This window comes from Phascolarctos cinereus, unplaced genomic scaffold, assembly GCF_003287225.1.
Source record: "Phascolarctos cinereus isolate Bilbo 61053 unplaced genomic scaffold, phaCin_HiC Scaffold_5;HRSCAF=322, whole genome shotgun sequence".
Taxonomy (NCBI): domain Eukaryota; kingdom Metazoa; phylum Chordata; class Mammalia; order Diprotodontia; family Phascolarctidae; genus Phascolarctos; species Phascolarctos cinereus.
Window position 1 is genome coordinate 465529846 of NW_027555958.1, and position 27247 is coordinate 465557092.

The window sequence follows — 27247 nt, forward strand, 5'->3', positions numbered from 1 at the left end:
TCTTTCATGTGTGTGGGCCTCAATCGTCTCACTTGTTGAGTATGGGGGTTAGACTGAATGCTTCCTCAAGTCCCTTATTTTTTCTTTGGATACCATTTTGTGTACCCAGCATTCCAGTAGGTACCAGACAGGATACCAACTCAATTCAATTTCAACAAACATTTGTTAAGAGCCTGCATGCACTGTTCTAGGTGCTAAAGACACTGTGAAGGGCTTTAAATACCAAATAGGGAAGATTGTACTTAATTCCATAGGCAATAGGGTCCCTGAAATGTCTTCAATATTAGCAATGATAACAATAATCATGATAGCTTGTACCTGCCATGTTTCAGGCGCTATCCTAAGTGCTTTTCAAATACCATCTCATTTGATTCTCATGACAACCCTGGAAGGTAGATGCTGTTATTATGTCCATTTTACAGTTGACAAAACTGAGGCAAGCAGGGGTTAAGTGACTTGCCCAAGGTCACATAGCTAGTGAGAGTCTGAGGCCATATTTGAACTTAGAACTTCTTGTCTTTTGGCCCAGGGCCCTATTCACCTTGTCACCTAGCTGCCCAATGACCAGGTCAGACAAAAAAAATGGTAGGTGGTGTGATCCCTGTTTTAGAGAGCTTATTATCTAGTAGAGGAGACAAGATGTAAAGGAAAAGATAAATAAGCATAAGAGACTTAAATACAGCTCAAGACAATAATAGAAGTATCACAAAGCCACTTACAACCAATGACCAAGGGAATTGTACAGACCTCAGGTGCTCCAAGTGATCCCACCAGAGAACAGTCGCTAGAGTCGGGAAGGTCTTTAGAAAGAAGTGAATTTGAATTAAATTTTATTGGATGGGTAGGACAAGTATGGGCAGGCAGAAGGGGAGAGAGAGTGCCAGGTGGGATGGCATAAACCAAAGCGTACAAGTGAGAGAGGGAAAGCATGACCAGCTCGGTAGTGGATCCAGTTGACTGGATGAGAGAGTTTAAAGCTAGCTCTAATTGTCATTCAAACATGGAATGGGCTACTTCAGGAGATAGCAAGTTTGCCCCACTCATGCGGCTTCAAGAGAAAGCTGGGTCCTCCTCTGCAGCCTTCTCACTCTGGAAGATCCCTCTGCCACTGTGATCCTAGCCTGTAATTGGTGAGTTTATTCCAGAACCTCCATTTTGAGGAAGAGCCTAGGTCCTAGGAAGAACTCACTCCACTCCTCTCCTGGATCTGCTCCTGATTCTCTGAACTTTTCCACTCTGTCCTTAAGTGGGCATCTTCACTTCTATCCTCTCTTCCCCATCCCCCTGCTCCCTTTTTTTACATGTTGTGTTTCCTAATCAGAACATAAGCTTCTTGAGAGCAGGAACTGTCCTTTCTGCTTGGATTTGTATTCCCAGTTACTTAGCAAAGTGCCTGACACACAGTAAGTGCTTAATAAATGTGTGTTGACTTGTTAGAAATGTTGCAGAGGGGATCACTATTCATTATGGGACTTCTGAGATTTATTTCATTTGTGAGATTCTTTTATTCTAAGATTCTGTTGAGAAGGCAAACAGCTGAGTCCTCTTCCTGGCATCAGAAAGACTTGAGTGTGAATCGTGCCCTCCCCCACGTTGGAGATAAGGCAGATTGAGGCTAAATGGTGGATAGCCTTGAATGCCAAAGTTTAGACTTTGCCTTCTGGGAAACTGGGAGTCATTGAAGATTTCTGAGCAGGAAGGTGACGTGATTAAAGTTCTGTTTTAGGGAGATCAGTCTGATGACTGTGTGTAAGATAGATTGATCGGAGAGGGGAGATGTTAGAGTCAGGAAACCAGAAGGCTATTGCAATGGTCTAGGTAAATGTTAATGTAGGACTGAACTAGTGTGGTGGCAATTTGAATGGACTCCGTTGGATATACTTGAAAGGAACTAAAATCTTGGAAAAAATCATATATTAGACACATTAGAGATCCTCTAGTCCAGGCGGCCATGGGTAGTTTTCAGGGGGTTAATAAGCTATGTCACAAATGTTTTTTTAAATATCTTGATAACCGTATTTCTTTATAGAAATAATTATTTTTCAATTATCAAGGATTTTTCTTCCTCAAATCTCCCCCACCTGCTAAAAAGAAGGAAAAAGAATGAATGAACTAAGGAACCCATGTATCACATAAGCATAGTGAAGCAAAATAAATCCCTACATTGGCCACTTCTGAAGATGTTTCTTATTCTGCATGTTAATCCATCATCTCTCAAGATACAAGAACCATATGAATGCATCTCTATTTCTAGAGAGAGCTATATTCTTATATGCTGATTTCTGTTATAACCACGTATGCTTTGTTTTATGCATTTAAAAATATTCCTCTCAGAAGAGGCCCACAGGCTTTACCAGACTACCCCAGGGTTCTATGGCATACATATTAGTTCCAGCCCTTTTTTTGGTGAGGAAAATGTTGGCACTAGAAAGCTAAGCTCGAGGGGAATAAAAGAGCTGTCCTCAAAGATTTGAAGGGATATTGTGTAGAAGAGTTGGCCCTGACCTGCTTGGCCCCCAAAAGAAGGAAAAGGAGTAAGGAGTGACAGCATGGAGGAGGGAGATTGAAATTGGAGATGAGGACAGACTTCCTAAAGCTTCCAGGTCTCCGTATGAGGAAGGGGCTTTTGGGAGAGAAAATGACTTCCCCTCCCTGGAAGTCTTCCAGACCAAACACGCTTGATGACCCTGCAGGGCATGCTGTAGAGAGGATTCTTATTCAAGTGTGAGTTGGACTCCAAGACCATTAGCTCCCTTCGAGCTCTGAGCTTCTAGGATTTATTGGAAGGGTCGCTAGGAGACGTTGCCTGCTGGGGAGCACTGAGCTGAGTGGGTGGGGTTCTTGAGTAGAAATACTGGGCAGCCTGAGGGTGGCATAAAGACAATGGGTGCCTTTGAGGGGAGAAGTACAGAGAGAAGGGGGAGACATCTGAAAGGAGGGGTGGAAGGCAGACAGAAAAACCACCTCTTTAATAAGTTTGCCTAAGGCCAGCCTGTCTGCTATTCTAAAAGGCCCATTTATTTTCTAATTATTTGCTCAATATTTGCCCCAAAAGTGTAAGGATCCGCTTAATGACAACATGCTTGTCAATCTGTCTGTCTCCCTTCCTGCCCATGCCTGTCATGCCCGCCTGTCTGACAATTGAAGATGGAGATGGGAATGAGGCCCCACCAGGTGACCTCACCCAGACAGATCACACCCCTCTTGGACAAGCCCTGGCCTGAAAGCACAGCAGGCAGGCTTTTCTTCCACAAATAGTCTCCAGGAGGCTGGCTCAGAAAAAACTCCAGGCTGATTGGGCCCCAGTGAGGTAGCAGGTCCTCGTATAGAAGCAATAAGGACAGGCAAATGCGTGAATCTTATTAATTCATTAATTAATGAATTTTTAAAAAATGTTAAATGCGTCACACGTGCAAGGCACTGTGCTAACTGCTGAGTATACAAACAGAAAAGCGAGGCTGCCTCTGCTCTCCACGAGCCCACGTCCTAACGGTTAGATGGTACACACACGGGAGATTCCAGCTGCAAGTCAGATGGAAAAGCCCCTCATCCGGGGAGGGGGGTGTGGTGGCAAAGCAGATGAGAATGCTTCTTCCTTAGTGTCACTCTCATAGATGAAAAAAAATCACACCAGTTTACAACCAGAGACGCTCTAGAAATCAACATTGGACAAGGAGAAGATGACTGGGTGAAATTCTTTGTCACTGTGATTTTTACTTTGTTTTATCCCTGTGAACATATAAGGGAAAGACAGAAGGCAGCATGTGCAGGGCAAGTCAAAATACCACAATTGCCTCAACTACTATATTACCTCACACCCCGATGGAATCAGCCTCGGACCCTGAACCCAAGAACCTTGGGGATGGCAGCGGTCTCCAAGTCACTGGAGCCGGTTCCTCCCAGCCCAGATAACTGTCACTGAGGGAAGAACGTGCTGGGAAAAAGCAGGACCACCTTCCTCAGCACCACCAGGAACAGCCGTTTGCCGACTGCCACCTACAGACATGCAGACCCAGGAGCCCTTGGAGCGGCAGCATCCCCCACACCGCCAGTCTTGATTCTAGTACAGCCCTCATCACCCATTATCTTGGGGAATGGACTCCTATGGAGAAGGGACCAGCCATCCCCAACCGACTGCCGTGCACAGGGCCGGCAGAGCAGCCTGGCTGGAGTCTCAAGGACCCGAGAGAGGAGCCAGCACCTCCGCCTTGCCCTGCTTCTCCCCTGAGACCCTGACGGGAGCCTGAACCCAGGAGCCCCGCAAAGAGTGACATAACTAACGACGTCAAAGAAGGGGCGCCAGCATCTGCTTTACCGCTGTACTCTGCAGAATATGGGAGCTTTCCATCTGACCTGCAGGTGATGTTTTCCTGTGTGTTGTCTCTCTCAGGAGAATGTGAACTCTTTAAAGAGCAGGACATCTGGACAGCGTTGTGTACATGTTAGGTGCCAAATAAATGCTTTATTCATTCATTCCCCAGCCTTAGCACAGTGCCAGGCATGCATTAAGCACTTAATAAATGCTTGTTGACTGACTAAAATATCTATAGAGCCAGGAGTGTGCTTTGTTGTGAGCATTCACACTCTAGAAATCATGAATGCTACACATCAGAGCTTGATAGGCTCTTTTCTTGATAGTGTGAACTTAAGAAAGTGATGGAGAAAATATTAATATTGTAACTTAAACTTAAAAGTATGTTCTTTGGAAGAGCCAGTTGTTAAATGTTTACCAGTTGTTAAACAAATACGTCAGCCTGCAGTCAAGTGAATCCCCTGCCTACTACCTGCTGATAATGTTTTATCTCCCACCTCTGTGATTTTGCCTTAGCTGTGCTCTATGCTTAGAATGCTCACCCCTTACCTCCATCTCATGGAATCTCTAGTTTCCTTCAGCTCAGATGCTACCTCCTACCAGAAGCCTTCCCTGATCCCCCCCCCAAATTGTTTTATTCACTCTACAAAGTTTGTTTTTACCTATCTGTGTACATGTTGTTCTCCCTCAACTCCAATGGAATGTAAGTTACATGAAGGCAGGCTCTGTCTCACATTTGTGTATTCCCAGTGCTTAATCTGGAACTTAGTAGGCACTTAATAATTGTTTGCTGAATGAATGTACTCTGTTATACAACTTCATACACACCATCACTAGAGGAAGAGAATGAGCATATATTAATTGCCTACTGTGTGCCAGGTTCTGAACTAAGTGCTTTGCAAATATTGTCTTATCTGATCCTCATGACAGCCCTGGGAAGTAGGCACTATTATGATCCCATTTCATAGTTGAGGAAACTGAGGCAGATAGAGATTAAATGACTTGCTCAGGGTCACACAGATCTTCCTGACTCTAGGGCCTCTATACTGCACCACCTAGCTACCACCAAATAGCAAAATCACCTCAAATTCTGAGTGATAATACGTAAATTTTTTTTTCTGTCTTGGTTATTAACCCTTTCCTTCTCCAGAATCCCAGCTCTCCCACCTCCTCTATGACTGTCACACAATCATTCTGCTTCGTAGGGGCTCGATTTCCTTCTCTGCAGACTTCAGTGACTCTGGAAGAGACTGTAAGGCTGACCACTGTGCAACTCTGCTTCACTTAAATCCAATTCACGAGTGAGTCGAGACCTCACGGGTGACATCATCGGTTCTCTTTGACACAGAGGATAAATGACAACAGCAAAATGAGGCAGCTGCTCAAGGCTGTCTCTAATGTCTGTCGTATTTCTAGATGTTAAGACAAAGTGTCTACCTCCCAGATTGGTGGTTCTCAGACTTTTTTTTCCCACTCATGGCATAGCATCCTACTTGGGGTGAGGGATCCTACAGTGTGGGGGCAGTTTTAGGTGATGACTCTACCATCAGGAGGCTTACAGGGGCCCAGATGCTTTCAAATGTCCATCCTGTACACTTCCGGGCACATGGACAGGTCTCCTAGCTCCCTCTATTAAGGGAGACAAAATATAGTTAGTTTAGCACATGGAGAGTAAATGAAGACAGAACTGCTTGGTGTAACTCATGTACTGCTCACCCCCAGGACATGGCTGCCATGATCCAGCTAACTTTTCACCCCAAAACCTCCCTCAGGGCTGGGGTCTTTTCACCCTTGAACATCCCTCTGCCCTGCCAGCCCTCTCCTCCCACTGGTGAGTTCTTTTTGGGTGGCTCTATTTTGGGCATGGGTCCAGGCCCACCATGCTTCCTCATCTTCCCAAATGGGCTTCGGACTCTCCATCTTCTCCACTATCCTCCTTCCCTTCTCTGTTCGTGCATTACTCTCCCTGCCTAGAACGAAAGGTCCTTGAGGGCAGAACTGCCTTTCTTTTTGTTTGGATTTATACCAGCTCTCAGCACAGTGCCTGGTACTCAGTAAGTGCTTAATAAATGCTTGTTTCTTGGCCTTGCCTTTCTACAAAATAACATAAGAGAGTAAAATATAAGATGCGAAGTGAAAACCATTGCTCCCAGATGATTATCTCAGTAAGTCTGACACTTACCACCTCACTCAAGTCTTCCTGATGGTCACTATGTGACCTGGATCTGGTCTTAGGTGCTTTGGAGGATTGTTATAGAATTGGAGGATTCAAAAGTAGGAAAGGATCACAGTGGCAAGGGGCCTCTGGAATTAGGAACACCTGGGTTCAAATCCCTCAACACTCACTAGCACAGTGAAGTTGAGTAATTTGCCAAAGATCGCACAGCTAATACATGCATGAGGCTGGATTTGAACTCAGGTCTTCCTGAGTCCAGGCCCAGCCCTCTATCCCCTGAGCCACCTAGCTGCTTCTAAACAACTCCTGGCTAGCCAGTATGGAATTGCCAGTGTGGAATTTCCCCCATTCCAACATAAGTGTCTTGAGGACAGCGACCATCTTTCTTTTTCTTGTATTATGTGTATCTCCAGCACTTTGCCCAGAGCCCAGCACATAATGATAGCTAGTAAATGCCTGTTGACTTGACTTGTGGACATCCATCCACCATTGCCGATTGCAGCTGATTTATAACTTGCCTTAGAAAGCAGCAGGTGGGGGAGGGGGGAAGGGATGGAGTGTCAAATAGGGATTTGTGATTTGCCAGTACGCGATCCAACAGAGTCTCAGAGGCGGCACCTGTCAGAGTCACGCCATGAGCCCCAGGCTTCCAGGTGGCAGGGCCAACCCTCTATCCCCTGCACCAGGCTGCCTCTTGCATGAGAGATGCCATAGGTGAAACCGCCCCGCTTCTGGGGCAGTTTCACCAGGTTGCTATGGAGTCAGATGAGTAGATTTCTGTAGATTTATCAGAACCCATTTTACACAGTTAGTTGTATGCTAGCAGAACTGAGGAACCGAGAGAAATTTAAAAATAGCTTAAAATAATAAAAATAAACTAGTGTTTCTACAGTGCTTTAAAGTTTGCAAAGTGCCTCACATAGGTTAGATCATTGGGTCTTCCCAACAATCCGGGGAGGTAGGTGCTGTTATTATTCCCCTTTTGCAGACAAGGAACGTGAAGATGAGAAAGGTCAAGTAACAGCAGTGACCACAACAACCACAACAATGATGATGACCATGCCATAACCCTTCTGTGCGGGGTCTGGATGGTGGTTTGCTGCCTGTCAGCTTGCGTTGAAAGCACACCATTGAAGCCGTGTCTCCAGGCCCATGGTATTCCCAGTCAAAACAACGACCAATTTCTAATATAAAAGTTGTTGACAACCCTGCCTGCGTCTAAACAAAATGTGTTGTAATGGGATCTGTTAAAGCAGGAAGCTGAAAATGCAAAGGACACCCCAGAGCAGAAAACCCACTTGTGAATCTGCTCTCTTATTGGCATAGGATTGGCCTAGAGGCAGACGTGAGGCCGAGTCAGGGAAAACCTCCTGACAGTTAGATGGAGTGAGCTGCTTCTTGGGGGGCTGGAGGCCAGAGGAGCAGAGGACCTGGGGCCCTCTGAGCAGGAATTCCCTGAAACATCTCGAGCATCAAGACTGACGAGGGGCCCTCGAGCATTTGCTGGGGTCTTCCGGCCTTGGGAAATCCCCGAGATGAAAAACAAGTCCCTTCCAACTGTGGCATGGAGGGAGTTGGTGGTGGTGGTGGTCCTTCTAAACCTGTGAAGGCCTGGAGGGAGTGTGGCCTGATGGATCACGTGCCAGAAGCTCTGGGTTCAAGACCTGCCTCACACAGAGCAACTGGGCAGTCTCTGAACCTTTCAGTGCACCCAAGCCACTCTCTCAAGTGGCAGGTGGGAATTGGTAGATTTGCCTCATCTAGAAATGAAGAAATTGCCTTTCATTGGCTTCGAAGCACAGTGCCTAGCACATAGGAAGCACTGAATAAATGCATGTTGGCTGGCTGGCTGCATTCCCTAGACAAACAAAATCACAGATCAAGTCCCTATTTTTATCCATATGCAACTCCAAGATTCCGTGTGATTCTGTGCTTATCAAAGTGTCCACAGGTGTCAAAGCCATTTACCTGGGCTTCTAGGCAACCAGGTGGTGCGGTGGATAGAGCACTGAGCCTAGAAATGGGAAGACCTGAATTCAAACCCTACCTCAGATCCTGAGGGACTGTGTGACCCTGGGCCAGTCATTTAATCTCCTCTGCCTCAGTTTCTTCGTCTATAAAGTGTGGACCAGAATAGCACCTTCCTCTCAAGGCTGTTGTGAGAACCAAATGAAATAAAATCTGTAAGGCGCTTTGCAAATCTTAAAGTTCTATACAAATGTGTGGTGTTATTATTGTATTTAGACTAAGGGTATACTTTTGTGGGAACAGACAACCATATATGTAAACACATGCATATGTAATGTATGATGGACATATAATATAACATGTGTTATATAGAATATACAGATACACTTATAATAGTTGTATATATTATATATAGGAAATGTGTTATAATATAGGTCATAGGTGTTATAATTGTGTGATATATGTGAACTATATGTCATATGTATCTAATTCATGTGTGTATATTTGCATGTGTATGTTAATATAATATGTGTGTGTGATCTATTATGGGATATACAATAATATATGCTATATATAAAGTCTATGTGATATATGCAAAATATATATATATAGGATACTCAATAATGTATGCTATATATGTAAAATCTATATATAGAATATCCAATAATGCATACTACATATATAATCTATGTATAGAATACCCAATAATGTATACTATATCTGTGTATATCTGCAGATGTAGGCATACACTCTAGAATCATAGAACGGGGTGATGGAAAGAGTGCTAAGCTGGGAGCCCAGAGACCTGGGTTTTGGTCCCAGATTTGCCATAAATGAACCAATCACCAAGCATTTATTAGGACTTAATCCATGCTGGTCACAGGCACTGTGTTAGGGACTGGGGACACAGAGACCAAAACACAACAGTCCCTGCCCTCCAGCACCTTCCATTCTTTTATGCCTAATAACTTTAGGAAGACAAGTCAATAGAAAACCGAGAAGAACCAGCCATGGGGGAGCCAGGAGAAGCAGAGAAGTCTCTTGAAGAGGGTAGCCCTTGGGCTAAATTATGAAGGGAGCTGGGGGCTCCATAGAAGGGCAAGGAGGAGAGGAAGGAGAGCACTGAAGGCATTAGCAGCCAAGCCACCCTGGGGCAAAGGTGCAGAGTGTGAGATGGAATGCTGCGGACCGGCCGGGCAAATGGGCCAACGTGGCTGGAAGGCAGAGTCCATGAGGGACAGAAATGTAAAGTCCATCAGGAAATACAGCAAGAGTTAGATCATGAAGGGCTAAGTAAAAATCTAGCTCCATTTTCTTTTGTGAAGCTAGATTATCTAAGATTTCCATTTGGCATTTGGTTAACTTGAGTGTTTTGTAGGCAGGTAGATAGGAGAGGAGAGACAGTACATAGAGAGTACATAGGACTTGGAGTGAGGAAGACCTGAGCTGAATCCTGCCTCAGACATAGCTGTGTGACCCTGGGCAAATCACCTAACCTCTATCTACATCAGTTTCCTTGTCTGTAAAATAGGGATAATCATAGCACCTATGTCCCAAGGTTGTTATGAGGATCAGATGTGATAATGGCATTATATAAATGCTAGCTAGTGGCATGGTCATCACCGTTGTTGTTATTGTTGTGGTCATTGTTGTTACTTGACTTTTCTCATCTTCACTTTCCTTATCTGCAAAAGGGGAAAAAACAACAGCACCTACCTCCCAGGATCGTTGTGAAGACCCAATGATCTAAACTGCATGAGGCGCTTTGCAAAATTTAAACCACTATACGAATGTTAGTTTATTATTATTATTTTAAGCTATTTTAAAATTTCTCTCAGTTCCTCAGTTCTGCCAGCATACAACTAACTGTGTATAATGGGTTCTGATCAATCTTTTATTTCTTCTCAGTGTATGGTGAACTTTTTCATCTTGATGATGTTGAGAAGGTGCCTGGTCTTATGCTGTCTGATATTTTTGTCAGTGACTTGGATAAAGGAACAGATGGTATTTTCATCAGATTTGCAGGTGACACAAAACTGGGAGAGAAAGCTAACATCCTGGGTGACAGCATCAAGATCCGACAAGGTCTTGAAAAATCAGAACATTTGGCTAAATCTAATAAGATGAAATTCAGTAGGGATAAATAAATTTAAAAGTCCCACACTTGAGTACCAAAAAATCAACTTCTCCACTAAAGAGTAGGGAATCGTGGTTAGAAAGGAATTGTTCTGAAAATGATCTGAGGGCTTTGGTGCCCAGTGAGTGTTATGGTTGGGGGAGGGATGCTGGGAGGAAGCTGAGTTTCATCCAGACAATGATTTATTTATGGATAAAATAAGTTGCAAAACAAACCGGGTCCAAGTCTCTCGTAAACCAAGGATCCAGAAGCTTGGTTTCTCACAGTTAATATACAGTTTGGAGGGAGTGAAAAACAGGAAACACAGTATTAAAGGGATTGAAATATTTGATTTGTCATTGATGGAGGCAGGGTCTGGAGAAAAAAAGGGTTAGTTTGGTGACATTCCTTAAGTAGGGAAACTTTTGGGAGGCGTGAGTAATCTTGTAACTTAAAATTAAGTGACTTACAAGCTGCTGAAACTTAGCTTCACAAAATGGCGGATAAAGGCAAAATGGAGTCACTCATGCTAATTTTGATTGTGACAATGACAAACTTACCAGCTGTGTGACCCTAGGCAGATCATTTAACCCTGTTTGCCTCAGTTTACTCATCTGTAAAATGAACCAGAGAAGAAAATGGCAAACCCCTCCAGTGTCTTCACCAAGAAAATCTCAAATGTGGTCACAGAAAGTTAGCCATGACTGAAATGACTGAGCAACAAATGGAATCCCACTCTCCTGAGCCTTCACCAGACCCTGTCAGGAACACTGTGTGCAGTTCTGGGCTCCAGAACCGGGTTAAAGAAGGGCATTGATAAACTGAGAGTGTCCCGAGGGGAGCAGCCCGGGAGTGGACAGGGCGTTCAATCCGTGCTACATGAGAAGCAGTTGAGGGATCTGGCTTGTTTAACCTGGAGGAGACTCAGGAAACGTGATGACTGTTTCCAAGTACTTGAAGGACTGTCACATGAAGAAGGCATTACACTTGCTCTGTTTAGCCCCAGAGAGCAAAACACAGAGCAGAGTGAAAATTCTAAAGAGACAGATTTAGGCTTGATGTCAGGAAAAACTTCCTAATAATCACAGCTATCCAAAAGTGAAACGGTTGTTTGGGGGAGGTGCTGAGGGACAACTTGTTGGGCCTGTTACCATAAGGATTCCTTTTGAGCATGGGTTGGGACTTAGACAACACAGCCAGTGAATTCCCTTCCTACTCTCACATTCTGCATTCTGTGAAACATACTAAAGGGGGGGGGAGGAATGGTAGAATCAATATTTGGAAGTTCTTAGGAAACCAAAAATTATTTTCTCAAAAAAGAAAGGATTCAATCATGTATTAACTGGCACTGTATGCAATAGATAGCCACTGATGTTGGATGGAGAGCTAAGATCTGGAGAGCTGTGGGCCAAATTAGAAATAGAAGGGAGAGGAAAAGTGCTGGAGTCACTCACACCCAGTCAAAGACCTGGACGTTTGTGGTCAAAGTGAGTCCTGTGGTAGCACTGAAGAGTAGGAGAATGCCCAGGTATTGAAAGCCAGACGGGGGCCAGGGTCAGAACAATTTGGTAAAGTCAAAGTGGTGAGACACAAATCCTGAGGGTCAGGGCAAGAATTCCTATTGTGTTAATGGCTATGCTCTCCTTGAAACTCCATATGGACATTTCCCATCATATCTGTTAAGACCAATCCTTCCCCAAAGAGAGATTTTATAATGAAACTAGCCTTTCTTTCTTCTTCCAACCATTAACTTAGGATATTTTAAGGGAAAATCAGTGGGATGTGTAACAGGCTAAACTCCACTGAATAAATGATTTTGTCAGAAAGAGAAGGACAGAAATGCTCAATGAGCCCTAGCATGGACATGAATCTTCAACTAATTTTCTAACTCAGTAAAGGGGCACAGATGTATCAAAAATTCTGCTATAAGGCAAGGGCATGATTTTTAAATTACTCCAAAGTCCTGGCTGCTCAGAAATTCTTGCAAAGAGGATAGAACCAGACTGTAGTCTAATGCCCATCCCAGGCCTAGACGGGTCTCCAAACCCCACCAGAAATGAGCCAAGAGCACAACAGCTGGAGAAGCTGCGTGCTTCATGTTTCTCCTTCCACCAGGAAAGGAGCTCAGAGTAGGAGGACAGGGGAACAGCCACTGCTCCATCTCCTATGAAGAGCAAAGAATACAGAGCCCCAGATGTGGAAGGGACTCCAGCACACTGTTCACAGCTGAATAAGAATCATCTCTTATTCCTATTTTATTCCCATTTTACAGATGAGGAGACCAAAACTGAGAGCAGTTAAGCAAATTGCCAAGTGTATGCGGCACACTTCAAACTCAGGTTCTTCTGACTTTCCAAGCCCAGCACACTATCTACCATCTCACACACAGGAAGGGGGGTAGTAGATAAACATAGATGGATACACATGATGGATAGATGCATAGATAGATGAATGAAAGGATAATAGATAAATGGATAGATCTACGGAAAGATATTTCTCCCATTATTGAAAGCCCCTGGGGTATAACTAGCTTGTTTGGTCACTCAATCTCATTATTCCCCCTCCTAACTTAATTAAAGAGGAGTTCATACCTGATAAAGGTTCATGGGATACTGACAATCTTTTTTATACATTTTTGAAAACCTAACCATGTCTATTGGTTATAAAATAAGTAATCATTAAAAAAGACTTTTTGGTAGTGGTTAAAAAAATAGAAAAGTAGGTCAGTGGAACACCTAGATGAAGAAGAAGAAAAAACAATTGAAGTCAATGACCCAGTGTGTGACAAGCCCAAGAACCTAAATAACTTGGAAAGCTCCTTATTTGACAAGCATTATTTGGAAATCTGGCAAGTAGAAATTAGTTTAGACCAGCATCTTACAACATACATCACAAAACTCAACTGGAAATATGACCTAAATTTAAAAGCTCACACTATTTAAAAAAAAAAAGTTAGAAGAGAACCAGATTGGAAACTTTTCACACCTTTGGCTCGGGAAAGAAGTTATAGAGGTGATCACAAAAGGAAAATAGATAAATTTTGATTGCATGAGTTGTAAAACTTTTCACATGAACAAAACAAATTTAAAGAGGATAAGAAATTAATTGATGGGATGGAGGAGAAATTTCTTATCTAATATACAAAATATGTAAAGACCTAACATAATATATAGGACCAAGAACCATCACTCAATGGAAAAGTAGTCAAATATTATGAACAAATAGAAATGTTGGAACAAAATTAGAATGTTGTTAGGAGCAAAAGAAAAGTTGCAAACTTTTAGAAATAATATGAAAAAAGAAATACTCCAATAAAAAGAGAAAATGCAAATCAGCACAAAAGTGAGGTTTCATCTCATACTCTGATAACTGTTAAAATGAATAAAGAAAAGAATAAGTGACCTTGGAGGAGCTGTAGAAAGACAGGCAAACTAATATGGTCACACCTCAGCAATATTGTGGGTTCAGTTCCAGAGCACCACAACAAGGAGAATATTATAATAAAGCAAATATTGCATTAAATGGAATCACATGAACATGAACTTTTTGGTTTCCCAGTGAGTTTGTAAAAGTTATACCATACTGTAGTCTACTAAGTGTTCGATACTATTATGTCTTTAAAAAAAACCCAATGTACATACTAGAAAAATACTTTATTGCTAAAAAAAAATTCTAACCATCATCTGAGTCTTCAGTGAGTTGTCTTTTTGCTAGTGGAAGGTCTTGCCTCGATGTTGACGGCTGCTGACTGATCAGGGCAGGCGTTGCTGAAGATTGGGGTAGATGTGGCAATTTCTTAAAATAAGACAACAGTGAAATTTGCCACATTGGTCAGTTCTTCCTTTCACTTCAATTTTTAGAGACCAGCATAAAGTCAGTAGTTGGCTTAGTTTCAATATTATTGTGTCTGGGGAAGAGGAGGGCCTGAGGAGAGGGAGAGAGACAGAATGGTCAGTTGGTGAAGCAGTCAGAATACACACAACATTTATTGATTAAGTTTGCCACCTTACATGGGCCTGGTTTGTGGCACCCCAAAACAATCACGATAACATTAAAGATCACTGATCACAGATCATGATAACAGATAAAATAATAATGAAAAAGTTTGAAATATTGAGAGCGTGACCAAAATGTGGTACAAAGACATGATGTGAGTACATGCTGTTGGGAAAATGGTGCTGATACACTTGCTAAACACAAGTTGCCTCAAACCTTCAATATGTAAAAAGCACAATATCAGCAAAGTGGAATAAAATGAGGTGTGCCTCTACACTGTTGGTGGAGCTGTGAATTGGTCCAACCCATTCTGGAAAGCAATTTGGAACTGTGCTAAGAGAGTGATTAAGATGTCCTTTGACTTGGCATATAAGTGGCCAAAGATGCAAAGAAAGGTCCCATAAGCAGCAAAATATTTATGGCATCAGCCAGTCAAGTAGCATCCATGCACCACACTTTAGGCTAAACACTTCTAACAGCAAAGAATTTGACCTATGACCATGGATTAGGAACGGCTAGACAAATTGTGGCACCTAAGTGTAATGGAGGAGCGTTCAAACAGTCAACAAGCATTTATTAAGTGCCGTTGCTCTAGGCACTGAGCTAAGCGCTTTGGTTATAAAGACCAAAGGCAAAATTATTTGTAGATATTATTGTTTATGTGAAGACACAGGGAGGCACGGGAAGACTAATATGAACTGATGCAGAGTTAAGTACCCAGAAGTAGGAAAGCGTTATGCATGATGACTGCAACAACGTAAGGTGGAGGGCAAAAAATAAAAAAACAGACAAAAAAAAATAGAGATGAAATATACCTCCCTCACATCTTTGTAGAATCAGGGGACTGTGGCTGTGGAACACAGCATCTGTCGCTGACCTTGGTAGTTGTGTTGGAGAGGTTTTCCCCTTTCTTTCTTCTTTCTCATTTTAAGCTATGCCTCTCTTTGGTAGGGGAATGGAGATGGATATACTGGGGAATGAAGGTGGTAAGAAAAAAATGGTATCAGTGAACTTTTTTAGAAGAATCTGAGTGAGGTTGAGTACACAGCTGAATTGCCCAGCTGATGAAGTTTGAGAGAGATGGAAAATGGGGCAACCATCCACTGGCAGGACTTAAAACTTTCATGTGCTTTGAGTGCAACACATTAGAGTCACATTCTTTGTCTCACTTACTACTTCATTTGTCTCCCAGACTAGAGTCTTGTAGCCTGAAAGCCAGCCTCTGAGTCTCATCAGAACCCAACCTCCCTCCTCCCGTGGACCTTGTTGTGGGTCTCTGATGTTGACCCTGCTCCTGTCTCTGGCAATACCTCTTGACTTTGGTCCTTTGGAAGTAAAAATGCATCTACATGTTTCTTGGTATCAGTGTGCTGTTCCTTATTCTGACCTCCGTCCGCACTGGAACTTTCAATCATTCCCCCTTCTGGAGCAGGAGTCGGGTTCAAACTCCACCACAGGTACTGCACATCCATGGTTTTCACCCCCTTCTGGTCCCATCACGGATCAGATCAGAGGATCCAGTACAGGTCTGAGAAAAGGGAGGGGGAGATGACAGAGGAAAACATGGGAGTGGAGGGAGAGGATACAGCACTGAGTAAGTGAAGGAGAGTTAGACCCAAAAAGTCCCCTAGAGAGAGCAAATGGGACTTGATCAAGGTCACACAGGTAATAAGGAACAAAAGCTGAGATTTGAACCCAGGCCCTGAGACACCAAAAACACAAAGAAGATGCTGTCTTCCATGGTACTAGAATAAAGATGACTCTCTCAATTGAGAGGCTGGAAAGTGTATTCCCATCCACAATTACACATAAAGAAACACACTTGGATGGCTGAATTCACTTGCCCAGGGTTATATAGTTGCTGTGTGGTGAACTTGAACTCTGGGTCTTCTGGCTTCAAGCAGCGATGTTTGCGTTACTGCCCAGCTGCCTCTCACCACATCCTGTTTTGTGGTTTACGTCTCTCACTTCTGACTCATGCATATCCTAATTTATGGACATGCAAGCCAGATGTCATTAATAGGACAGAAACCCAGACACACCATTGTCTGTCTACAATCCTCCTAAATCTTCAGCTTCATTATCCCGTGATTCTAATTACATTCTGCCCACTGCATTTGCCAGCGAGGGATATGTTGGTTTGCAACATCTCTCCAATTATTGTCTTGAAATGTTCGTTAAATATTTTATTCCCATTTAACTTTTCATGCATGTGTATCTTGTCTGTCCAGAACAGGACAATCAGGCTGGTGAAAAGCCTTGAGTGGTTTATGAAGAAGCTGGGGCTATTTAGCCTAGTGAATAAAAGACTTAAGAAGGATATGATAGCTTTAAAAAAAAAAGAAACTATCTGAAGGACTTTCTTGTGAAGGAAGACCCTAAATACCTCTGCTTGACCTCAAAGGGCAAAACTGGGAGCACTTGGCAGTAGTTTCAAGAGGCAGGTTTGGTCTTGATGTACGGGGACAATGGGCCAAGTATTAGAACTATCCAAAAGGGAAATCGATGATTTTAAGACAAAGAGGATTCCCCTCCCTAGAGGTCTGCCAGCAAAGACAGGCTGCTCTTCATGTTAGAGAAATTGTGGTGGGGGTTCTTGGTGAGGCATGGGCCCTCTGAAGCAACTGAAAAAATAGGGATATTAATGGTGCCTACCTCTCAGGGTTGTTGTGAGAAGCAAATGAAATAATATTTGTAAAGTGCCTAGGACATAGTAGGCATTATATAAATGCTAGCTAGTAGTAATCTGAGGTTTCTGAAAATCTAAGACTTTGGTGATTCTATGATAAGCTTCCTGAGGGCAGGGACCACATTGAAAATGTGTCTCTTACCAAAAAAAAGTGTATCATGATAATGATAATTTTTATTATTAATAGCTAACATTTATATTGTGATGCCCATGTGCCAGGCACTATGTCAAGCACTTTACAAATATCTCATCTGACCCTCACAACAATCCTGGAAGGCAGGTGCTATGATTACCCTCATTTTACAGTTGAGGAAATTGAGGCAAACAGAGATGAAGTGATTTGCCAAAGGTGACACAGCTAGTAGGTGTTTGAGACTGTATTTGAACTTCCTTGGGTGAAGGCACTTCCCTACAGGAGATTTAGCCTTTGAGTGAGAGTTGGGGAGCGTGAGGTAACCAAGAGGAGTGTTATTTTTGCTATGGCATTTAGGAAGTTTTGAGAGTATTATTTATCTCCTGGCAATATTTAGGCTCCTTAAGGATAAAGATCTTATTTCTTATTTGTGCTTCTAGCTCTCCAGGGCCTAACTAAACACACTGCATAATGAGTGAGGGAATGAATCATTCCACTCAGACATCCCAGGGTAAAACAATCTGCTATGCTTGCCACATTGTAAATACTCGGCATTTCTCATCAAGGGGGGTAAGCAGTTCCATCCAATTATGTTTTCAGCTAATTTTGCCATCCATCCAAACTTCAGACATTCATGATCTAGTCAGTGAAGTCATTCCCTCCACCAAAGCATCACAGCCCTCCTCTACGCTTCTGCTCCTCCAGAGATGGTCTTCAGAGTCACCTTTCAGCCAACCTTCTGAAGATAAAGAGTTTCTGAACTTAGTCACTGAGCCGGGCATAAAGCCTATAGTATGACCATAACCAGAGCCTTTCTGGCTTAATCAAACCTGAAAGTACTTATGGTCCTCTGGCTTCCCCTTCCAAGACCCAGGGTGACCACCAGGCTCTGATGAGGAATAGTGCAGACATTCAATGGAGGAGAGGGAACAGTGGAAAAGCATGTTGGTTTAGGAGCCAGAGGCCTTGGGGTTTAAGCCCTAGCTCTATCATTCCTAGCCCATGACCTTAGGTAAGTTACTTTTCTGCTCTCAGTTTCCTCATTTGCAAAATTAGGGAGCTGGATTCATTGACTCAAGTTTTGGGGGTTTTTTTTCCCTTCTTTGAAATTCTCAATTAAATCAGAGTAGATGTGTAATAAATGTTTATTGAACAAGTCAACAAAGGTGTGGACATCTCAAAGAATTTAGGTTGTGGTTTTCTTCTGTTTCTGAGCACCAAGTCACATAGGTGTGCCAAACTTTGTTTATTACCTGATTCAACCACTTTGATACAGTGGAAAGAGCACTGACTTTGGAGGCAGGGGACCTGGATTCAAATCCCACCTCCTGTGACCCATCTTGAGGCTCAGATTCCTCATCTGTAAAATAAGATAGCCCCTGAGTCCTTCCGGATGAACACCTATGATCCCAAGCAATCTTTTGGGAGGGAAATTCAACATAGGAGAAGCTGGCTTTAACACTGTGTGTAGAGATTTACCGAATCCTTGCTCTACTACCTCATTTGACCCTCACGACAACCCTGGACCACAAATGTTAATCCCCCATCTTACAGGTGGGGAAACTGAAGTTTTGAGAGATGAAGTGGTCACAGTTAATAAGGATAGGAGGCAGGATCTAAAACCAGGACTGTCCTGACTCCAAATGATCTTATGACCTTAGAAAAGGCCCTTCAATTCCCCGAACCTCAGTTTCCTCATACATAAAAGAGTGACAGTGTTTTCCTCACGGAGTACAAGTTTTTGTCTTTTTTAATCCCCAAAGCTTCCTCCAATGTCTTATCACAGTATGAAAGCAATCCTGAATTCTTGAAGGCTCTGGAATATTCTGCTGTCACAGAAAGGCTTTGACCCCAGAAACAGATCATCTTTTTTTCCCCCCGAGGATTGACCTAGCTAATTATGGAGGGGCACATCATTGCTCTCTTGGCAACCTAGTGATAATTCTTATTTTATTTTTTGCCATGGCAACCCATAAAAAATTAAAATAGAAAATGTTCATCAGTCTTGTATGGTCCCTTTCTGTTTCTGCAATGATGATGACAGAATGGTGGGGAAAGAAGCTGAGGGTTATAAGGATCATACAGTATTTAGATTTGTCAACAAACTTTAATTTGACTGATGGCCTTCCCAATGACAGAACCTTGTCCAATGACTGCTAAGTGGACATATTGCCGGAGGAGCTGAGTCCTATCCGTTTTCACATTCTTGTTATAAATTCAATCAGAAGAAAGATGGCAGTTGCAGATAAATGGAAGGACAGTTCACATATTCTACGTGGAGAAGCCAAGAAAGGCCATGGCAGAATGGGTCTTACTGAATGCCCAGAGGTAACAAGAAACATTATTTCATGGGATATTTGGTTATTGCATATTGCAATCCTAATGATAAGTATTTGTAAAAATATCACCATGAACATGGTTGCAGCTCATGCGCCAACATCAGAGGCTGAGGATGAAATGTTAAAGAAATTCTAGAAACCATAATGATGAGGCCTTCCATAACAAATCAAGCATAACACTTTGATATCTGATAGCTTCAATGTAAAAGTGGGAAAAGATGAGAGAGGGGGAGAAATTTGTGGGGAAGATGATTGATAAAGAAGAAATAAAGGGGCAGCTAGGTGGTGCAGTGGATAGAGCACCGGCCCCGAAGTCAGGAGGACCTGAGTTCAAATCCGGCCTCAGACCAAACACTTGACACTTACTAGCTGTATTACCCTGGGCAAGTCACTTAACCCCAATTGCCTTGAAGAAGAAGAAGAAGAAGAAGAAGAAGAAATAAAGACCTGTAGATTGCACAGAAGCCTAAAGACTCCATATATCATGAATACTCAGAACAAAGAATTGGTAGGGTTGGATATGGTGAGAACCAAATAATACCATAAAGTAGGAAGATAATATTTTTAGTGATAGGAAAAGATTTATTATTGATGGGGGAATCATCTCTGAGTCTATGTACAGTTAGACCACCAGCTCATCAGAACTAAGATCAAAATTAATTTTAAAAACATGAAGAATAATATTGGGAACAAGATACAGAATTGAAACAATTTGACCCTGAACTATTTTTTAAAAATTGAAAATCAAAACTTGGAAACGGACAACAGATACAGCATCAATATGACTCTAATGCTTTTATCTGGAAGTTCAATGAGTGTAAATTAAATGCCACAACATAGAGAACAAAAGACCCCCCAAAGCATCTGACTTGCCAGATGGGGAGAGACAGCTGCCAAAGACGATAGTGGGTTAGGATACGTAGTTGTCTTTGTAACATCTGCTCAAAAGGGTGGTTGACAATTATGATTGTTATCACTTCATAAAACAGAGAGAAGCAGTGGAGAGGAAAACCAGTTTAAAGAAAACTTGGAAAGATATTGAACAAAGCCAAGCCAAGCCAAGGGTACTGCTGGATTAAGATGGAAAGAAGGGCATGAACAGAAGAAAAATGGGAAAGATTTGCAAAAACTCTTTGAACAAACCATTTCCTTCATCAAGGATAATGGAACAACAAAACTTGTATCCTAACATCACAGTCCCTTAGGTGCTTCTGGAGACAACGTGGTAGAAATGATACAGAAGAAAACAAATATGGGGAAGGCAGATGTAGTGGATCAAGAATATAGAGCAGAGATGCATACTGGATCCATATAGTGATGAGAACCTTGAGAACTGAAATACAGGACAGGGGAAACATTAAAAGCATGGGGGGGAAACATAAACCTCAGATAACGTTATTAATACTGAAAAAAGTGGCCAAGCGATCACCAGTAACTTCCTAACCATATACCTATTCTTTCGTTATACAAAATCTTTATGATAGCAATCTCTACATGAATTGAGGTATTTTTGATGAGGACATTAGTAGGGAACAAGGACCTTTCACAAGTGATAATCACAGTATACAGAATATAGGATTGCACTGTGTAAATGTTTATTGGTTATAAGAAAGCATTGATTTGTTAGAACAACACTACCTTACAGGCTCTTATCCAACAAAGGGCCTCTGGAACATTCTTATATCAAAATCACCCACATTTTCTTGGAAGACATAACCACAGAAATAACCGTGTTGAATGACCCTCTGATAACAAACACCAGGCAAGCAGAATGGGGGAGGATGTGTGTACTAGCCAAAGGCATCGGTCTCTTGGATGGGGAGGATCCAGTGCAGAGTCCAAAGCAAAGAGAGATTCCCTGTGGAGAGTGAGGCCCTTCAGATGCTCCTTTCAGCAGATGACATTGTGGTGATTGCATAAAGCCTCAGAATATCATCGAGCAAGGGATCCATGATCACTCAAAGGAGTTTGGCCTGGCCACCACGGAGGAGAGACCAAGTGGATGAATAGGGTCTGCTGCCCCGATTTCAACATGCATTTCAATATGGAGACTCTAAGGAGCATTCCCATAACGTGTATATCAAAGACAGAGAACACAGACGGACACTAAGCCGTGCCCTGCATTGCCCAAGAGGAGAGCAGACTGGATTGATTTGGGAACATTATAAAACTCCTGGCCAGATGTCAAGCTTCTCCTAAAAGCGATGCTCTACCATTTCAGTACTCATGTTTTATCATTGTTGCCATACGTCAGCAAAGCATGAAATATGATTGTCAAGGAAAAGTTAAAAAACAAGTACCGTTCATAGATTCCACCATTCAACCAATGAGGAATTCCAAAGAAGAGCAGAAGTAAGAGAGAGCCTCTAGTCATTGTTCTAGGACTTTTGAGAGGTAGTGGGCCCTCTGTGGCAGACTCATTAGAGGACATGGACAAGAGTTACACAGGGCAAGCTGGCAATCGTGGGTTCACTAGGTAGACCTCTCCCATTGAGATCGAAGCTGCTTTTGTGCACTAACTAAATCCCTTGAGCCTCTCCTGGGTCTGGCACACTGATGTTGTTTAGTTCTGTCTGACCCCCCCTTGACCCCATGGACCACAGCATGCCAGGCCCTTCTATCCTCCACAATCCTCAAAAGTCTGTCCAAGCTCACGTTGTTGCTTCCATGCCATTGTCTCTCCATCTCAGCCTCTGCTGTCCCCCTCTCCTTTTGCCTTTCATCCTTCCCAACATCAGAGTTCTGTTTTGTTTTTCCCCCAGTCAGTCCTGTTTCCTCATTATGTGTCATATTATAGGTGCTTAATAAATGTTTGCTGACTGATGAGATGGGGCGCATGGATAAGTTTCTAAATGGTTACTGTAGTTTCTCCAGTCTCTAGAGTCTTTGTAAGCTTCGAACCATGATGTTCAAGAGCAGAAGGTGGAGATGTTCACCTTCCACTCATTTGAGATGTCTGATGGTCTGAGAACAGCATTTTGTCATCAGTAACATGACATCACATATCAACAGTACCGTGGCGTCAAACATAGTAGCATGACAAAACAACCCTTTCCAGGAAGACTGGGGTTAGAGTCCTGCCTCTGCCGAATACTGTTTGTGTGGTCCTGGGTGTCGGCTTAATCTTTCAATGACTCCCATCAACACTCTTAAGACTCAAAGTTGGAAAGTCAATGCTAATCTGCATTGGCAGAGGGAAGTACCCCACTGGAAGCTTGCTATGCCAATAAAATCACAGGCCCAGTCCAAAAAACCAAAATGCTATTTTTGTGTGTCTTTGCACAAACCACTCCTTTCAAGCCACTTAGTTGTTTTTTCCTTTGTCACTTTTTTTGTTTCTGCATGTGGTGTTCTCAAGCGGGAGGGGACTGCTTGTCTCAGCAGTGAAGACATTTAGCATTTGACCATTTTTGTCAGTCTATTCTACGAAAACTTGCCTTGACAATTTGGGCATCAAAGGCCTGTCTGGTCTATTCAATGGCAAGGCCACTTAGAGCTATGTAAAGTGTGGGGAACGCCCTTCCGGAATCAGAAGGTCAGTTTCATGCCTCTCAGAGCACTGGGCCTCCAACTGGAGCTCCTACCTCTCACCGTATGAAGCCAGAGATGGTCTACATTTCAGTGGGTGGAAAGCACTGGACGGAAGGTCTGACACGCATCCTTTCAGCTGCACTCAGAAAGTAATCAAAGGCATTCGTTAAGCATTTATTGTTTGACTACATTACTGTACAGTCTGCACAAAACCAGGTTGTGCTGCTTCAGATTTCCAGAGCCAGCGAGACTGGCTCCTAAGATTTCCTCGGGACTGGGAACTCCAATGAGAGGAAACTCCCTGTAGCCCACGCAGGTTAGCACCTTCTCTGTCACTGAGAGGTTCGGGGACTTGCCCTGCGTCACAGAGACAGTATCAGAGGCAGAAATACTTGGACCAAAAGGCCAACTTGAGCCAAGCTGCCTGTCTTTCCAAAGGGAACCACCTAAATTAGGGAGAGAGCTTTTAAATGAGGGAGGCAGGGAAGGAGGAGGAGGTTGGGGGGAAAATCAAAGTATGAGTGCCTGTCCTTTTTCCTTCCAAATCCCCGATACTCAACACATCCTATCCTTTCCTCGGGCCCCGTCAGGGAAAGGGTACAAGAAATCGAGTCTCGGAATCATGGATAGGACAACGCCTCGCTGGGCACAGATCTCGTTTGCTGGGGGCGGAAGAATGTGAAGAAGCTGGCGGGTACCCTGGGACTCAGCCCTGGTGTGGGACCCTTGAGATAAGGGGCCTGCACGTCCCCTGCCAAGACTGGAGGGGATGAGAGGGAGGGACACTGATTCTCCAGGGATCACGGCCGCTGTTGCTGGGAGAGAAAAGGAGGGGATGGGAAGGGATGGAGCGTCGAGTGAGTGCGGGAATTTCCCCCTCTCTCTCTCCTCTCTCCGGTCTCTTGGCATAAATCTGGGCCGCACTTGCCGAGTTTGGAAGTGCACCGAGCCCGAGCGCAGCTGGGTGGCACCAGACACCTCCCTTTCCCCAGCCGCGGGCTCCCCAGCCCCCGCCCCCGCCCCCGCCCTCCTCTTCCTTTCCCTTTTTCTCCTCCTCCTTTTCCTCCTCCTGCAGCCGCCGTGACTTCCCTCCTCCTCTCGCTCTCTCTCGGGCTAGCTTGCAGCCCCGGCCCCCTGCTCGCCCGCCGCCGCCCCTTCTCCGGGCCGCCCCTCCTCCGGGGCCGTCCCCGCAGTCCTCCCCTCGCCACCACCGCCTGCGGGGGCTCCTCGCAGCTCCCGGGCTCTGCGCTGGGCTGCGTGCGGGAAGAAGCTGAAGCGGCCGCCTCGGCCCGACGGACGGACTGACGATCGGACGGGCTAGCAGGCAGAGCCGGGGCCCCACGCAGCCCCGGCCCCGGGCTCCCCGCTCCCCGAGCCTGCGCACCCCAGCCCCTGCGCCCTGGCGTTCCGGAGCCCGCGCGATGCAGGCTGCCGAGCCTCCTGCCCCGTAGCCGGGCTTGCTCCGCGGCCGCCCGGCTCCCGGGCGCCCTCGGCGGGCGCCGGGAAGTGGCCCGCACAAAGTTTCGCGGGGAGTGCGGAGTGAGAGAGCCAAGCCGGACAGGGGCGATCCCTGCACTCCCCCAGCCCAGCCCACGTCCACTCCCTCCCCGAAGAGGGAGCCTTGAGCCGGCGGGAGGCAGCCCAGCATGGCCCCGGGGGCCGGCGGGGAGCCCCAGCCCGAGGAGGCGACAGCGGCGGCGGCTCCTCTGGCCGGCCGCGGCGGCTGCTGCTGCTGCTGCCCGGGCCGGGCCCGCGGTGTGCCCTCCAGGGCCGGGGCCAGTGGCCGGGGCCGGGGCCGGGGGCCTCCGCCGCCTCTCTGGCTGCTCTGCCTGGCCCTGCTGTGGCGGTTGGGCGGCGCGGCCGACGCCGACTTCTCCATCCTGGATGAGGCGCAAGTGCTGGCCAGCCAGATGCGGAGGTTAGCCGCCGAGGAGCTGGGGGTCGTCACCATGCAGGTAGGCAGCTCGCCCGCCCCACTCCTCCCGTACGCCCCAACTCTCCAGCCTTTTTCTTCGAGCAAAGCCCTCTCTGCCCCTTGTACAGCCCTCCTTGCCATGCACCCTTCCTCCCTCCCTCAAACTTCTCCCCTTGCCTCGCACCCCTTCTCATCACCCCTCTCCCCAACTCCCCACAAAGTTATTCCCCATTCACTCTCCCCTGCAAACTCCGCGTTCTTTGTCTTCTCGGCCCGGGGGCAGCCTGGCCCCCCTTTCGCCCTTCTGGAGGCCCCACTGGCCCCCACACTTTCCACCCTCCAACACTCCTGGCACTCTGATCCCTGGGGGCAAGATTGACTGGGATTTGGGAGCATGCCCAGAGAGATGTACTGGGAAATGGTGGGGGCAGCTAGTTTCTGCACCTCCATCTCCCAGCCCCCTACCAGGGAAGGAGCTGAGCGGGGGGGGGGGGTTGCTAATCCCTTGCCCCGGACACCCCGGAGTTCTCTAGATTCCAGTCTTGTGGGCTGGGATGGAGTCTTTCCTCGGCGAGCGTGGGCTGAGCTCGGGGTGTGGGATGTGACTTGGGTTTTGTTTTTGTTTGGGTACTTTGGGCGGAGTGAGGACCGATTCTCACTCACCCCAGACTGTTGACCTTCTTCCCTCTGACTCAGGAAAGGAAGAGGACTTTGCAAACTAATTGCCAATGCCTGTTGTTGAAGATGATGGTAGTGGTGGCTGCAATGTAGATAATGAGACTAATCCAATTGCTAGATCTCTATCTTACCCGGGGTGGTGTCTCTTACCGTGAGGTTATTTTCTTGTACTTTAGCGAGGGAGGCCCAGTCTGTGTTAATGGGGGAAAGCACAGATTCATTTTAGCTGTCGGATACAATGCATCTCGTTCGGTAATGTGTTATTAATGACAACAATAATAGCATTAAGAATGATAACGGGCCTTCGGAGGCAGGCTGAGTTTGCTGGAATGCTTTCGTCTCCTAGGTGGAGGTCTCTGATTTCATTTCTTGCCTGCACCTCCCACTGGGAGAGATGTTTGGAATCATTTGGGGACTCAGGTTTCCACAGGATTTCTCCTCCCTTTCTCTCTCCACCCCCTGGGGAGAGCACATTTCTTGAGGCCAATTTTCAGACTTTTAAACTTGAATCAAAGACAAGTGAGGTTTACTTTTTTAAGGGGGAGTGGAGAGAGAATGCCGAAAGGGAAGGGATGGTTGGAAAGGTAAATTTGGCTGGATTTTGCAAACCCCTGCACATGCAGAACTGAATAAATATCCAGTGAGTTTCCCTCCCAACCTCCCTGTTTTTGTATAACAATTGGCAGAGCCAGGATGCAATGGCTGCCCCCAGTCCCAGGTCTTTCTGATTCAGAATCGGTTTGCATTTTCTACACCGATGCACCGTTTTGATTTTGGCCTGGGACCGGCCAAGTTCTTGGATATGAAGGAATTTTCTGAGGAAGCGAATTTAAAAACAGGAAAAAAATAAGACCTGTTGTGTAAAATAAATATTTGGGTGGAAAATATTTCAGGCCAAAGAACCAGCCTGTCTTCCTGAACAACAGTGTCCCCCATAACAATACCCCGAGATACTGGAGCTGGTGATTTGCAAGCTTTTTTACACCTCACCGGCTGTGAGCCCTTGGAGATGTGGGGGTTGCTGGCTACTCCCCTTGGCTGGCTGGAGCTTGTCTCTGAGAAGCTGACTGCAGCAAGGGGCACTTCTCACTCCTAGGCAGACAAAAGGGGAAATCAGATCCCAACACATTGTAATTCAGGTAGGGATCAGAAGCCAATGTAGTTTGAAAAGCCTTTGCCATGAAAAGGAGACCTATTAAAGAGAGAGAGAGAGAATCCGTGGGGTCTGGGTCCAAATGGCTTTTTACTTCCTCCAAACTGGCTTCATTCTAGCACCTTTGGAAAGTCTTTGTGGTAACTGGCCTCCCGGGGTTTGGCCTTTGTCCTGCAAAAAGTGGAGTGCGCCCCCCCCCTTTTATTTCTGAGACACATCTCCGCCCTTTAGGGGCAGGTAG

General features: G+C 45.0%; 1 protein-coding gene across 2 annotated transcripts in view; it reads left to right on the top strand.

The window, feature by feature from the left end:
* The first annotated feature begins 24331 nt into the window (after positions 1-24331).
* The window catches only part of CACHD1 (cache domain containing 1), a 244897-nt gene continuing 241981 nt past the window's right edge, over positions 24332-27247 (top strand). For both annotated transcript variants that reach the window (XM_020993119.2, XM_020993120.2), the window contains exon 1: positions 24332-25215. In XM_020993119.2, coding sequence (XP_020848778.1) covers positions 24907-25215 — 309 coding nt within the window. In that variant the 5' untranslated portion in view covers positions 24332-24906. The remainder of the gene's footprint in view (positions 25216-27247) is intronic.